Source organism: Stenella coeruleoalba (genome assembly GCF_951394435.1).
Source record: "Stenella coeruleoalba genome assembly, chromosome: 19".
In the NCBI taxonomy this organism is placed as follows: Eukaryota; Metazoa; Chordata; class Mammalia; order Artiodactyla; family Delphinidae; genus Stenella; species Stenella coeruleoalba.
In genome coordinates, this window is record NC_137165.1 from 46257726 (window position 1) to 46273211 (window position 15486).

A 15486-nucleotide genomic window follows, 5' to 3' on the forward strand; every position below is an offset into this window, starting at 1 on the left:
AAGAAACGTTATATAGTGCAGATATTTCCAGTCTGTGGGAAAGAGGCATCAATCTTAGCTTTTATATTTAATATATATGTAGATTTAAAACTCTGTAGTAATAATGGCTTATCAGCATCCCTGAGGAAGGAAAGGAAACCAAGACAAATAGCAATTACAAGATTTACTTGAAATGACAACAAAAAAGGTATGAAGTCTTCTTGTACTCACAGTTCAAGCTGAAGGCTGCATATCCCTAACACACACAAACTCCCATGGGCTGCAGGAAGTCCCTTAAGAACTTCCCATGTCAGAGTTATCTCATTGTGTTAAGATTAGCTGAATCTTCTTTTCCTAAAGTAAATACAAATCCGGCCCAACTTTTGGCAGCGGGTGTCACTGAGACATGCCCAGGCCCAAAGATGAGGAAATGATTGTGATGCACGTTACTTCCGCCTTGTGTAAGGAGTATACAGAGCTCCTGGGAGTACCGTTGTATTTCCCAAAGACCCTTTGAGTGAGAGTTATTGTAATCTAGGACTCCTGGGCTTCTAGGAAACTTGAGTTCTGACCCAGCCATGATTTTACATGACTTCAAAGAAGGGCCTCTCAGGGTGTCATGTTTATGGACTCGAGAGTGGCACTGCTGTCAAGAATCTCAGCCCTGTTCATGACATAACTTGTGGCACCCTAAGACAAGGAGTCCTACCTCCTAAACAGGCAGAGCTACTCCTGCTCCTACCCAGAATTCTGCCTTGGAAGACTCCCAAGTCTATCCTCAGTGAAAGGGTCTAAAGAGAAAATAAAAGATCAGGATCCCTGGTTGGAGTTGCAACTATACAGACAGAATGGAGTGGATAAAGGGCAGCTAACAGTGTGAGATGCCTCCTGCATCATTCTGGGCTCAGCTTATAGATTTTCAGATGCAAAATGTAAGAAAAGTTCAAGGCCCCTGTGACCAGTTCCCTAGGTGGGTCACAGATTTACCTCATCTTGGAAAATCCCTCTGACACAGATGGAATCACAAATTCTAAATTTCACTTGTCTACCACCACCCTACCCCATGCCTTTTCGAAAAATAGGGCAAGACTCATTGATATTCTTTTATGCCATGAGATTAGGGGAGCAACAGCTAGACTGCTTTAGCTCCCACATCCTTTGTGAGGAGGAGAATGGCCTCTTGTAGAGGACTGGCAAGGTGGAACAAAAAGAATTTCCAGATAAAACAGATGTAAAGAAGTAGTAATAACCTTGGAGTGATTGGGACTGGGGAATGCTATGTGTCCTATAGGGAGATCAGGTCGGGGAAAAACCTCCTTTGAAATGAACAAGGTCAGTTCCTTGGGAGTCCAGTTGGGAAGCTGGGGTCCCAGGCCTTTCATACGCCAAGACTTTGTTTCTCTGGCTTGTATCTTGGGAATCCCCTTCATCACCCCTCACCTGCCAGGTGAGCTTCCAGTAGAAAAGACTGGACCCTGCTGCTCTCACCGTCAGGGCTGGTGTTGGGAGGGCCTAACCCTTAGTAGTAACTGCGGAGAGAGGAAGGGAGTGGGGGCAAACCTCCTCAGCTGCTCAGCAGACCAACTGTGTTTTGCTCTCTTGTGCTCCCACTAGAAAGGGAAAGTAAAGGAAGCTGCCCAGCGCTACCAGTACGCTCTGAAGAAATTCCCTAGAGAAGGGTTTGGTGAGGACTTGAAAACCTTCCGGGAACTAAAAGTGTCTCTCCTCCTCAACCTCTCTCGATGTCGCAGGAAAATGAACGTAAGTCCCTCTCATCCCGGCTCCTTTCTGCAGTACTGGAAGTTGACGGTCCGTGTCATGCACTGGCTTTTACCAGGCCCCTGAAATCCTTGTCTGCCCCATTTGGAACTTGGTTGTCCTTCACAGAGCACTGACATTTGCAATTTGAAAGAAATCAAGTCTAAGTACAATCCGTACCTCAAACGATAAAAAAGTTAATCCTGTGGGCACTTTGTAGCTTTCTGAATTTTCCTAATTCCTGCTGAAAGTGATTGGAGTGCCATCATCATCCTGCCCTGCCCCCAGGTCAGTTTTCTGGTCTTTGGGAAAATGTGAGAGCAGTGGTCACTGGAATTCCAGATGCAATTAGATACAAATTTTAGTCATTCCCTTCTTTACTGGTAGACCCCCTCGTCATTTAAGGAAGGGCTGGAAAGAGGGCCCAGGACCATGAACTTCAAGGTTTAATTTCTAAGGCTAATCTTCAACTTTTCACTTCTTTCTTCGTCCTTTTATTCTAACATGACGTGTCCCTTCTTGTCACAGAGGGAGTCTTAGAACTCCTCCTGGTCCTTTATTATCCCCTAAATAGTCCTTGGTCCTTCTTGCCTGCCTTGCAGATACAGCCTCTGATGGCCTCAGGCACTGCTCCCTTGACCTGCAGACACTCCTGGGCCAAGAACCCTCTCTCAGATCCTGGGAATAGCCAGGATCATGTCAGGCATCTCTGACGTCCACTAGCCTGAGGTCTCATGGTTCCTCAGGAGATAAAAATAATCCAGGCCAAACAGGAATGTTTGAATAAAGGGATAGAGAACTCAGGCGTACAGAAGTGAGCTTTCAGCCTCAGTAGCAACAGATCTGCTGTCGGTTCTGGAAAAGTGACCTTTATATCATCCATCTTTAGATGGCAATGAAAAGAGCACCCTGATAAATAGACTTGGGTATCTCAGAGGGCACCGTGATGCCCTAAGAGGCAGCGTTTTCCCAGGTGCCGCGGAGAGCGGGGATGTGGGAGAGGTTCTCCGGGAAAGGTGGTGAGGTTCTTACGTGAAGCAGAAGAAACAGCAGCAAGGGTCTCCTCCAGTTAGTAAGAGTTAGACAAAGCTCCGAAGCTGCTGCCAACCTGCTGGCTGCCTTTTTGCCTCACAAATAGTCTGCTTCTTAAAAATACTCTGTAATCTTCCCAGAAATAACAATTGTCCCAAAAGAAAAAATGAAGGGGAAAGGTTGAAACAGTAGAGCTGGAAGCTGATGCTATGAAATAGAACACTTCCTCTGTAGCTCCACGTTGGATCAGAAACAGTTAATCACCTCCCAGGACCACCTGAAGTCTGTCGTCCTATGTCGAAAGTTGCCCATTAATTTTTTTTTTTTCAACTTTACCTCCACCCCAGGACCTTTGTTCTGCCTTAGGATTCACAAGTGTAACCAGAGGCTACTGTGCTGTACTATGGCTTTGATAGTAAAAGAGGAGAAAACCTTCCCCTTTAGTTTAGTATGTAAGGGTGTCTTGAAGACTATGGCTTCGTTTCCCTGGTTCCTGTTCCCAGGGCTTCTCAGAATGAGGACAGATGGGACCGTGTTCCTCCAGGCAGCCTCAGTGATTAAGAGATGAGGTGACAGCACAGGCCCCAGTGACAGCCAGTCTTCTCTCTTGTCTTATTATTATTATTTAAATTTTAAATGTTTCCTAAGTAAGGAACAAGTTAAGAGAAGGAGCAGGCCAGAGAAGCCTCTATGAAACAGAATGGAAACTACCGTTCATTGAGCATCTCCTGTGTGCCAGGGACTGTGTATGGAGCTTTCAAATGCTTTATTGCTCTTAATCCTACCTGGGAGGTCCGTATGGATAAGAAAACACACAACACACCCCGAGGGCTTACAAAGCGGAGCAGAGAATCGAACGCAAGCCTGTCTGACGTCCCTCCTCCATCCCGTCTCCATAGCCAGTCATTTCTTTTTTACACAAATCCCATCTTCCTAGACTTACTTCTCATCCCTTTAAAGCCAAGGAATAGTGGGTGCGGCAGGAAGGTGGGGGGTAGGATGAGGGCACACACGAGGCGTCGACGTGTGTGTTTGCCTCATATACGCATGTGCAGCGAGAGTTTGGGTTTCCAACTTCAAGAGCTTCAGTGGGTTGACATTTGGCTTCTGGACCAGAAAGAACTATGTTGCAAAGGCAGAAAGAGGACAAATTAAAAATATTTTCATACTTTTGGGCAGATGAATTCCTGTGAGCCATTGCAGGGCCACACAGGGCAAAAGGCAGAAGGAACTTTGTGGCTAGAGCCATGCCAGGCATGTCAAGAATCCCAGGTGTTCCGTCCATAAATGTCAAAGAAATGTACATATAATCTGTTTTATTCCCAAGATGTCTATTTTTCATATCTCTTCAATGACTCATTTGCACACCTATTGTAATGACAGGATTTTGGAATGGCGGAGGAATTTGCTACTAAGGCCCTGGAGCTGAAACCGAAATCTTATGAAGCTTACTATGCAAGAGCAAGGGCAAAACGCAGCAGCAGGTGAGGAGAGAGAGAGAGAGGGTGAGAAGCAAGAGCTCTCTTTTCTGAAAATCTGGCCAAGGCAACGTAGACCATCCTGGGGCATATCGGACAGACCCCCATGTCTGTCCCTGAGGACTCGCAGGACCAAGCTTTGGGGACGGCTCCCATCGCACAGAACGCATCGTACAGCTGGCAGCTCTTTGGGGCTGTGGAGATCTAGAGCATTTTCCTTTGGGAGAAAACTGCCTTTTCATTGTTGGAGAATGGCACCTTCTTCCCAGAAGCCTCTGCCGTATCTCAGTCGCTCTTTAACCCCCAAAGCAGATAGCGTAGAGACACTGGTGGCTTAAGAAGAGGTCACTTGAGCAAAATATCCTCCCAGCCCTTTAGAGGGGAAAGTAGGACGGGCATATATCACAGGCCCCTCTTTCTTTTCTTACAGGCCTTTGGGAGATTCCCTGGATCATTTAGTCTTCCTCCTGGGGCTCTCCTCAAGTCTGGTGGGATCAAGCCTCCTTCTCCCATACCCACCCCTCCCAGCACCACACCACACATGCATGGAGACAGGAGGTCCTGCTGCCAGGACTGAGAGGGCCCAAGAGAAACCCCATCTCTCATGCCCCATCTGCTGTGGTTTGGCCAGTGGGCAGGAAAGCCTCCAGAAAGATCTAGAAACTGCCATCAGTGATCTTTAGATAACTTGTCACTGTCCTTAATGCCTCCTGCCCGGCGCCCTGCCCTTCTCCCCAACTCTGCCTGTAAAAGAACTGCTTCAGGTTCACAGCTATGACCAGGGAGCATGTGGTCCTGAAAATCAAACCCAGGTTAAGTCTAGTGATGACGGTGGCAGTGATCTTAGTCTTAATTAGCTGGGGCAACAGAGTTCTTACAGAAGCTTGACTGTCAAATTCTCTTTCCCCTTGGATTATTCCTTCCCCACAAGGCCAATTGCCCCTTTTCTGGGCAAGGTTAATAGAGAGGACGGGAGTATCTCTGACCGTTTGTGTCCTTATCTGTAGACTAGAATCTGAGTTTCCTCGTCAGCAAGCCTAACGCCTGCCCAGCTTGGATGTAGCAGAATGGAGGAGCCGCAGTGCTGTGGGGCGAGGGGTAGAAAGGGCAGAGGACAGGGTTCTTGCCTAGGATGGAACAGGCCTGGAAATTGGAGCTAAAATATAAAGAAAAAATTCTGCTGGATCAGCAAGATTTTAAATATTGTAGTTACTGTTTTGTTCCTAAGCTAATTGACAGTGGCCCTGTAAATGACAACCCCACCCAACCCTCATACTACCTGGTGTGCATTTGGACACTGAGAGAAACTTCCTGAAGGGCCTCGCTGGACTGACAAAATGGGGACATTTCTCCACTGATCCCAGAGAGGCCAGAGGGAAGATGGAGGCTGAACTGGCTAGGGAATCATTCTGGACTCTTCTGGAATGACAGCCTACCTATTTCCTTCCTTACAAATCAGACGAAACCAAAGCCCCCCAGATGCCCCCAGACGCTAACAGTTCTCTGAAACAGTGACCGTGTTCTCAGCTCTTGGTGGTTCCTGTTGATTCAGAATAACTCCAGTTCCTGTGTTTACATTTTGTCAAGCAGACAGTTTGCAGCAGCCTTAGAGGACCTGAACGAGGCCATCAAGCTGTGTCCAAACAACCGTGAGATCCAGAGGCTTCTGCTGAGAGTGGAGGAGGAGTGTCGGCAGATGCAGCAGCAGCCGCCGGCGGCACAGCAGCAGCCTCAGCAGCAGTTACCGGAAGAGACAGAACCCGAACCCCAGCATGAAGATATCTACTCCGTGCAGGACATACTCGAGGAGGAGTTCTTGGAACAGGATGTTGAGAATGTGTCCATCGGCCTCCAGACGGAGGCTCGGCCCAGCCAGGGGCCCCCGATAATCCAGAGCCCGCCCCCCTCCCCGGCCCACCGTGACGCGGCCTACGTCTCCAGCTCGCCTCTCGGCTCTCACCAGGTTTTTGACTTCCGGTCCAGTAGTTCTGTAGGTTCTCCCACTAGGCAGAGCTATCAGTCCACCTCACCTGCTCTTTCTCCGACTCACCAGAACTCGCATTACAGGCCTAGTCCCCCGCACACTTCCCCAGCTCATCAGGGAGGATCTTACCGCTTCAGCCCCCCTCCTGTGGGAGGGCAGGGCAAGGAATACCCGAGCCCTCCCCCGTCCCCTCTCCGCAGAGGCCCTCAGTATCGGGCCAGCCCTCCCGCGGAAAGCATGAGTGTCTATAGATCCCAGTCAGGCTCCCCCGTGCGCTATCAGCAAGAAACAAATGTTAGTCAGCTTCCTGGAAGACCGAAATCTCCATTATCCAAGATGGCCCAGCGGCCCTACCAGATGCCCCAGCTTCCCGTGGCAGTGCCCCAGCAAGGGCTCAGGCTCCAGCCGGCCAAAGCGCAGATCGTGAGAAGCAACCAGCCCAGCTCAGCAGTTCATTCGAGCACTGTCATCTCCACAGGGGCCTATGGCCAAGTGGCCCATTCAATGGCTGGTAAATACCAGTCTTCACAAGGAGACATAGGAGTAAGTCAGAGCCGGTTGGTTTATCAAGGGTCAATCGGGGGGATTGTAGGGGATGGGAGACCCGTGCAGCATGTGCAGGCCAGCCTGAGTGCAGGCGCCATCTGTCAGCACGGAGGGTTGACCAAAGAAGACCTTCCCCAGCGACCTTCCTCCGCCTATCGAGGTGGCATGAGATACAGCCAGACACCACAGATTGGGCGTAGCCAGTCCGCATCCTATTACCCAGTCTGTCACTCAAAACTAGACCTGGAGCGTTCCTCCAGCCAACTAGGTTCCCCCGATGTGTCACATTTAATCAGAAGACCTATTAGTGTCAACCCTAATGAAATCAAACCCCACCCACCAACTCCCAGGCCATTGCTGCACTCCCAAAGCGTAGGCCTTCGTTTCTCTCCATCTAGCAATAGTATCTCATCTGCCTCCAACCTAACTCCTACCTTCCGGCCATCTTCCTCGATCCAACAAATGGAGATCCCACTGAAACCGGCATACGATAGGTCATGTGACGAGCTGTCGCCAGTGTCTCCCACTCAGGGAGGTTACCCTAGTGAGCCCACCCGATCCAGGACCACACCATTCATGGGGATCATAGATAAAACAGCCCGGACTCAACAGTACCCCCACCTTCACCAGCAGAATCGGACCTGGGCAGTGTCATCAGTGGATACCGTTCTCAGTCCTACGTCTCCAGGCAACCTGCCTCAGCCTGAGTCCTTCAGCCCACCATCATCCATCAGCAACATTGCCTTTTATAACAAAACCAACAATGCACAGAACGGCCACTTGCTGGAGGACGATTACTACAGCCCCCATGGGATGCTGGCTAACGGGTCGCGCGGAGACCTGCTGGAGAGAGTTAGCCAGGCCTCCTCGTACCCCGACGTGAAGGTGGCTCGGACCCTCCCTGTGGCTCAGGCGTACCAGGACAACCTGCACAGGCAGCTGTCCCGGGACTCTCGACACGGGCAGACGTCCCCTATCAAACCAAAGAGACCATTTGTGGAGTCTAATGTTTAAAAGACGTGTGTTGGAGTGAGACCCCTATGTGTTCACTGCACATTTTCAGGCTTGGTTTCCACATTCGAGGTAGTTCTCTGGCTTAATTTCTCATGTAGTTTCCGCGTGGTGTTCAGAGGTGGCAGCCCACATGCCGAAATCCTTTGCATGCAGCCAACTGGGAAGCTGGCCTCCGGGGAGCCAGGACTTGGGTTTCTTTTGTCTGTACCCTAGCCACACGCTCTCTCCCTCTCTTCAGATGCCAACGAGGAGATTGTTGTACCGTGTGCTTTAACCCAGGGAGATCAGACACACTGGTCAGCTTTTTCCAGGAGACAATCGCTTTCACTGATGTTCTTGTTGTGTAAAACGTCTTTCTCCTTTTTTTACAAAAATAAGATGTTCTTGTTCGTTTTCTTCTAGGAACTTTAGAAAGAGTGTGATGCCCCTTTGCCTTTGCATTCTTATCCAGTGTTATCCAAATAGCAGCCCCAGTGCATTCTTGTGCCATGGTCTCCTCCCCTGGACCGCCAGCTCCCTGCAGCCATCCGGTCTAGAATGTTCGTTTAGATTATCGCTGGTCTTCCTCTGGGGGTAAAGGATCAAGGAGAAAGAGAAGAAATAAGAAAGCACCAATGCAGTTATTTGAAATGTCACTACATGGATTTCCCAAGAGGCATTTTAGGAACATTGAGAAAACAACCAGCCCTTTAAATATTCCAGTCAGCCGAGGAAATTGGATGAGAATCATGCATACTTCTAAATAATTCACTGAGTTATTCTTTACGTTTTTAGCCAAATTAACCATTAAAAGCTACCGATTTTCCATGGGTGGGGGAGAGAATAAATAAATACATAGAGAGAGAGACTGTTCTGGATTCTCAGTGAAAGGCTGTAGAAAATCTGTCTTGGAGAAATCTACTTTTTGGGTTCTGATACGTCACTGAGCATCGTATTCCTCAAAAAGCATTCTCTTCCCGGAGGTTGCCTGGTGTAGTAATCCTGTTAAGTTGGATCTTTGCCTAGAGCCAGATTTTGTTCTACTGGCCCTCTTTTTGTTTTTTTTTTTAAACCCAGATGGTATAGTGAAGAATTGGTTTTGGGGGAAGGAAGTTGAATTCTCTGGGGACGGTAAGACTTATTCCCAGAGCTTGCACCCAGGGCCATTGCATTCCATGGCAAATGCTGTCTAACTCCATTTCAAGATCTATTGTTTCATTATCTGTTATTACAGGAATTGTTTACTCTTTTCTTTTTCTAGGTAGGAGTGTTTGGGGATTGATATTTAAAAGCCAGGCACAGCAAAGTGTTTCCGGGTGAAGAAAGACCCCTTTCAGCCCTGGGTAGGAGCACATAAGGTAGACAGCAAGTCTTCTGATCCAGTCACCCTCCAGACATCTCCTGTGTCTGGTGGCCCTTTGCTAACCGGTCCTTTGAGTGACTGAGGCCAGCATGAGAGGGACGGCAAGAACACTGAAATCGAAGCCTTAGCACAGGCCTGGTAGCGACTGCACATCAGCTCTTAAAGTTAACAAACTAAACAACTAAAAGTAAACAAAAGAGAATTCGGTCACTGTTACCAGGAATCATTCTGCTCTTGTTAGTAAAGGGCTACAGGAAGGGAGGTTTCCTGAATAAAAATCCAGATGTGACCAGACCTGTTTGTAATAGTAAGTGTCCTCTGAAAGAATCGTTAAGACATGGGGAGCATGAAGCTGAAATCAGAAACACTTCTTTACTAACTTAGATTCTGCCAAACAGATGAACCCCTCCACCCCCAAGCCTGGAACAGGCCGGGATGTGTGTCCTGTGCTAGAAGTCAACAGCAAGGCTAACTCAAGACCCAGCCTCTGTCCACTCTCTCTGATGCTTAAGGACTGTCTCCCACTCACCTAGCCCAGAGTGGACATCAGTGTCTCTCTCTCTCTCATCAAGAAGGTGAAATGTACAGCTATAGCATCAGCCTACAGCCAGGAGCCCGGCAGCCTCTCAGCTTTTTTTGTCCAGATCTCAGCCCTGTTGGGCTCTTTGCATCTTACCCTTTTTAACTACTACTCACTGAGGAGCTGCTGCTACATTTTGAAAATTTCTCAGTGTTTATTAGAAAAGTGCCCCTTGTTTATTTGGAACACCACACGTACCACCTGCACTCACGTGAGTGGGCAAGCAGGTGCTGTAGTTTTACAAATACACCACTGATGCCACTTCTCCCGAGCGTGTCTCTTAGAATTTTCTAGGACAGACAGATTTAGGGTCCATGCCTTACTGGACAAAACACTAAACTGTCAACAGTCAAGATGCAATTCTTTTTTAGCCATCGTAAGAGGGAGTGAATATCACTACTGGGCGCCCGTTGTTTTTGACTAAAAATTGCCAACTGGACCTTATTGGAGCAGGAGACAAAGCTCTTCCTTGTAAGCAGACTGCCTGTGCCCTGTTTTGCTACTTCACTGCCACGGGACGATCTCAGTGCTGTACCTTAGAGATGCCTCCTCCCCAGGCAGCACTTGCTCAGTCAATGTCTGGGTTCAGGTGGGGGGGGGGGGAATTTTTCACATGAAACCGGTAAGTTCCACTCAGCCAATTCACATCACCCTGAAATGGAGACAGTGGTGACAGACTTCAGCTTATAGGTTTCTCACCAAATCCTACCTTCCGTTCACCCAGAATTCTTGCACTAATGGGTTTCCATCACATCATGTCTTTAAATGGGTGCACTTTATTGTTTGACTTTGTAACTGATAAATACTGGATATTTAAGCGTGAGTAATGTCTTCATTAGAAAATAGCAAAGCCGCCCTTGTCTTTTAGTGTATTTTTCAAGGGAAAAAAAAAAAAAAAGGAAAGAAAGCAAGCAGTGGATCACAACATTTATAGCACAAGAAATAACTGTTGTATATAAGCATCAAAAAGATTAAGAGTTTTTAAATACAAAAAAATATTTGCCGTGATTTTAAAGTGCTTTTCCAGCAATTTTCTTAGGGACTCCTGAGACATGGTTACTTTATTTACTGGATCAGTAAGGCACACAATTAACAATTAAAAATTAATGTTTATTTACAAAGTAAAGGGAAAACCTGTGTAACATGAGAATTTGGCATGGACAAAATGGAGACCATTTTGTATCTGCTGTTGTATCTTGTCCGGGTTGCAGACGTGCGCTATTAAAAGTCCCAAGTTAATAGAGCACAAACCCTTCTTGTTCCTCTCCCATGTGCCCTTCTTTCTAGATGTGTTTAACTTAAACTCGAAGGCTCAGGAAAATTCCACTAATTAGAATCATGTACAGTACCCCAGGTCGTTGTCCAGAGGTAACAAGTTTGCTAATTTAGTTAAGCCTGGATTATTGTAAACAGAACAGCTTAGAGAAAGGTATTCTCAGCCCTTATATTGTATAGTAGTTTATGAACCCCCTCTCTAAATATTGGTATTTTTATATTCCAGAGATGTACCCAACAGAAAAATTAATCAGTATCTAATTTAATATCCATAAGTATTTTCCTTAGATTTTAGTCATAGACAGTGGGTTTTTGTGGATGTCACCTTGCTTCACCATACTTTACCACTAGGTGTCACTGTGGCTCTGCACCAGGCTTGTCTGGTAGCAGAGAATGGCAGCATCTCTGGAGGAGCGACATCCAGGCCAACAACAGACAGGCTCATAGGCTCAAGAGGGTTCGAGAAGGAGGGAACAAAGGCCTGGAAAGGGCTCTTCATACATCTGTGCCAGATGTGGTGAGATAAGCTCTTTGAACACTTCCTGCTTTGGACCTTCAGCCAGGCAGAGGCTGGGGGAAGGTTGACCAGAGCTCCCTTTCTCTGGTGGATGAATGGGTATGCAGAAGACCCATTTCTTCCCCAGGAGCATCCCTCTCAGTTCCTCTCGGCCTCCAACTTTTATAACTCCAGAGGTGTCACGGTTGGATGGTTTGATTCAAAGATAGTTATTTTTCTCCTGCAGAATTGCCTTGGACAAAACCAGTTGCTTGCTGAATCTTTGCCACAAAATGGAACAGGCTCCCCAGGGGGCAGGATGTACCCACCCCATCCCAGCCTCGCCCGCCCTGCCTGTCTGTCCCGGGGCTGCCCCCTTCTCGAGAAGCTACCCTGCAGAGGCAGCCTGCAGCTGCTCCCACACCAGGCCTGTGCCACCCGGTTGCATGTGCACTGGGGGTGTGTGTGGCTTTCTCTCCTTCTCCTCTAGGAATTCCAGACTGACCAGCAGCTACCATGACTGACAACAGTGAACAAAGGGCTTAGGGGTAGGAGCTACCTACAAAGACGTGTCATGGAAACCTTCACCATGCAATGCCTTGAACTCAGCTCTGGCTGCTCCCAAGAAGAGGTGGCTGGCTGGGGGCCTGGACACAAGCACAATGGGGCTGGTGGAGCCACTGTGCAGAGCTACTTGAATAATCACTGGGACTTCATCAACTTTTATAACACAGACCACTCAAGGGCTGAAGTGTTGGTAACCTGCATTTCGGTGTCCAATGCCTCACAGCAGCTGAGCCACCCTGAGATGCTTGTGGCCAGCTGATGGCCACAGTCAGAGCTTTGAAAGTCAGTACCAAATGAATGCGTAATTGGACACCAAAAATCAAGTGTTACTTTCGTGTTTCCTCACCCATATCCTCTCATTTCTTCCTGCTGACTCTGTGATATCTCCACTAAGCTGACCTGTCAGGTTTTAGCTGGATGCATATAGGTGCAGGCCGGCATTGCTCTCGTTTTTTCCACCTAGTCTGTGGAAAGGAAGGAGCTTAGCGGGCTGTGTTGTAGCACTTGCTGGCTGGATTTTTCTTTTGCCTAATCGCTAACCAGAACACCTGGTTAGGGGGACTCAACTCAATCCCTTTGGTCCCCAGGACCAGACAGAGAGTCAATTCTGGAAAATTCAGTACTTGAATGTACCTGCCTTATTGTGAACCAACTTACTGGAAAAGTGTTAGAAATGCTGGCTCCAGATCTCTACTTCATTCACAGGTTATTTTGGAAGTTCTGTAAGTTACACTTCCTGTTCTGGTTTGGTTTTTTTGGTTTGTTTTTGTTTCTGTTTTTTTTTCCTCTTTGGCTGATTCCTGCTGAGTGGGACCAGTTCCTCGTCAGGCTCAGGGCAGGTGCCATTCTCAGGCATGGCCTCCTTTCCATCCAGCATAGCATCTTTGTCTCTGTTCTGTCTCCTCCAAATCCAAGATGATTTTAATTAGTACAGACATGTACAGTCTACAATTAAAGAGTGATTTGTACTAATATGATTTTGATTCTTCCTCCTCTTTGCTGTCCTTTCAAGACACTTGCTGGAAAAAGCTTTAATGCACTTAGTTTTCCTTTAGGTTTTCTATAACTCAGATGTAAAGGACTTTCTCTGTACAGTATATTATCCAATGCATGTTTGTTCTCTATCCTGATATATTGAACACCACACAGTTGTGAACTCGTGCAGTGGGGATGTCCCACACCCAACAGAGGCATCTAGGCCCCTGTGTATAAGGAAAGACGTTTTCCTTTGCTGTACTTGCTTGAGCAGTTTTATTGTCTGTACATGTGAGCTGTGTGAGATAGATGTGAAAAGTTAAATGAATGCAGTTTCCTGCCCATGTATACAGATCGCCATCTGTACAATGAACTGTATGTATGAAAGCAAATGTACTTATTTATAAATGGGTAACACTTGGAAAAACATGGCGTTGTGGTGCACTCTCCTTTCATTACAGTACCTCTCAGGGGAGCTGACTTGCGCTCAGCTACACTAAGGCCTGCAGTGTGAGGAAGCCTCCCCCAAGAACAACTGGCAGAGGCCAAATTCCTAATGATTTGGCTGGTCTCTTAAGGGATATTAAGAGTCACCCCTTCAGGCTCTGGTTCATCAGAGAAGTTACTGAGCACCTCTCTCGGGAGTTGGACACTGCGGTGGGCACGCAAGAACCATGCACAAGACGGTCCTGAGGGCCCATCAGCCAAGGCTCACTGCATTCATTGAGAAAGGGAGGCTTTTTCTTCCGTGGAAGAGCCTTTCTCCAGCCATGCCTAGGGAGCACTGAGTTCCTCTCCTTTGATTTTAATAGCTGAGGCTACACCCCAATCCAGCTACCGTACCAAAATCCAAGGCTGCCAGTTAGAACTGTTAGGGTTAGAGACCGCAGGCCCGAGGCAGGGGGACAGCACCAGCTCCCAAGGCTAACTTGGTTAAAGTTGGAAGCCTAGTGCTTCCAGTGACTTTATTTTTTCTTCAGAAATCCGGCCGGAATTACCAATCCTTGCCATATAGAGAGCTAGGCAGCTGCCCTGGGAACGGAGAGGTTGCAGGTTTTCTGAAATTGGCTGGAGACTCCATACCCTTCGTTAAGGACAGAGTCCTGTGGTCTTTCCTGCCTGGCTTCGACCTCTCTGTCTACTTCAGGCACAAGCAAGGAAGGAGACCACCTCCTCTAGACGCCAGACTTTGTTGAACAAACGCCCCTGCTGTATAACTACATCCATTTCCCCCAAAGCACCAAAGCTGGGGAAGCAGGAAAACTCCAGGCGTGCAGTCATCCCAGCCTGGACGCCACAACTGCCTTTAAAGAGGAGAGGACTCTGGAAGGAACTACCTGCTCAGTCTGAAAAGCATTCCTGGGCTGTTCCAGTTATTTCATTATAAGTTAAAAATGGATAAGTGGTTGAAAGAAAAACAGTGTTTATTTTTTGGTTTGGTTTGTTTTTTTATAAACTTATTTTTGGCTGCGTTGGGTCTTCGTTGCTGTGTGCGGGCTTTCTCTAGTTGTGGTGAGCAGGGGCTACTCTTCGTTGCAGTGCTCAGGCTTCTCATCGCAGTGGCTTCTCTTGTTGCGGAGCACGGGCTCTAGGTGTGCAGGCTTCAGTAGTTGTGGCCCGCGGGCTCTAGAGCGCAGGCTCAGTAGTTGTGGCACAAAGGCTTAGTTGCTCCGCGGCATGTGGGATCTTCCCGGACCAGGGCTCGAACCCGTCTCCCCTGCATTGGCAGGCGGATTCTTAACCACTGTGCCACCAGGGAAGCCCAGGGAAACAGTTATTTAAGAATTCCTGAGGCACTGAATGATTCCTAAAAAGCTAATTTTTAAAAAAAAATAAATTTATTTATTTATTTTTGGCCGCTTTGGGTCTTCGTTGCTGTACGCGGGCTTTCTCTAGTTGTGGTGAGCAGAGGCTACTCTTCGTTGCGGTGCGCAGGCTTCTCATTGCGGTGCCTTGTTGCGGAGCACGGGCTCTAGGTGTGCGGGCTTCAGTAGTTGTGGTTCACGGGCTCTAGAGCACAGGCTCAGTAGTTGTGGCCACAGGCTTAGTTGCTCCTCAACATGTGGGATCTTCGCGGACCAGGGCTCGAACCTGTGTCCCCTGCATTGGTAGGCAAATTCTTAACCACTGCACCACCAGGGAAGTCCCAGAAAGCTAATTTTTAAAGAACTGTTTGCCCTGAACCTAACTAAAGAGCCACTCAGAGCAGCAGGAAACAGTGCACTCAACACATTCTGGTAGGTATTCCCCTAGTCATTTTCATTCCCTGGTAGGTGCCCTTTAGTTGCTCTTTATATAGCTCGACACACCGCTGTGCACACATGCACGTGGGCAGTCAGACTCCCCTTCCACAGGCCAAGGCTGAGGGGGGAACATAGCATCATCTTCTTTCACCTTTAAAAATGAAAGCTGGAGGAGCTTGAAGAAACTTGGAGACTGAGTCTTCCCATTGCCAGGAAT

The 15486-nt window shown here is 47.9% G+C and overlaps 1 protein-coding gene across 11 annotated transcripts in view; it reads left to right on the forward strand.

The window, feature by feature from the left end:
- The window catches only part of TANC2 (tetratricopeptide repeat, ankyrin repeat and coiled-coil containing 2), a 357151-nt gene extending 343663 nt beyond the window's left edge, over nt 1–13488 (forward strand). For 7 of the 11 annotated variants that reach the window (XM_079905965.1, XM_079905957.1, XM_079905964.1 and 4 more), the window contains 3 exons: nt 1594–1740; nt 4153–4253; nt 5835–13488. In XM_079905965.1, the coding sequence (XP_079762091.1) occupies nt 1594–1740; nt 4153–4253; nt 5835–7791 (2205 nt within the window). In that variant the 3' untranslated portion in view covers nt 7792–13488. The remainder of the gene's footprint in view (nt 1–1593; nt 1741–4152; nt 4254–5834) is intronic. The other 4 variants (XM_079905960.1, XM_079905962.1, XM_079905958.1 and 1 more) reach the window with 1 other exon arrangement.
- The last annotated feature ends 1998 nt before the right edge of the window (nt 13489–15486 follow it).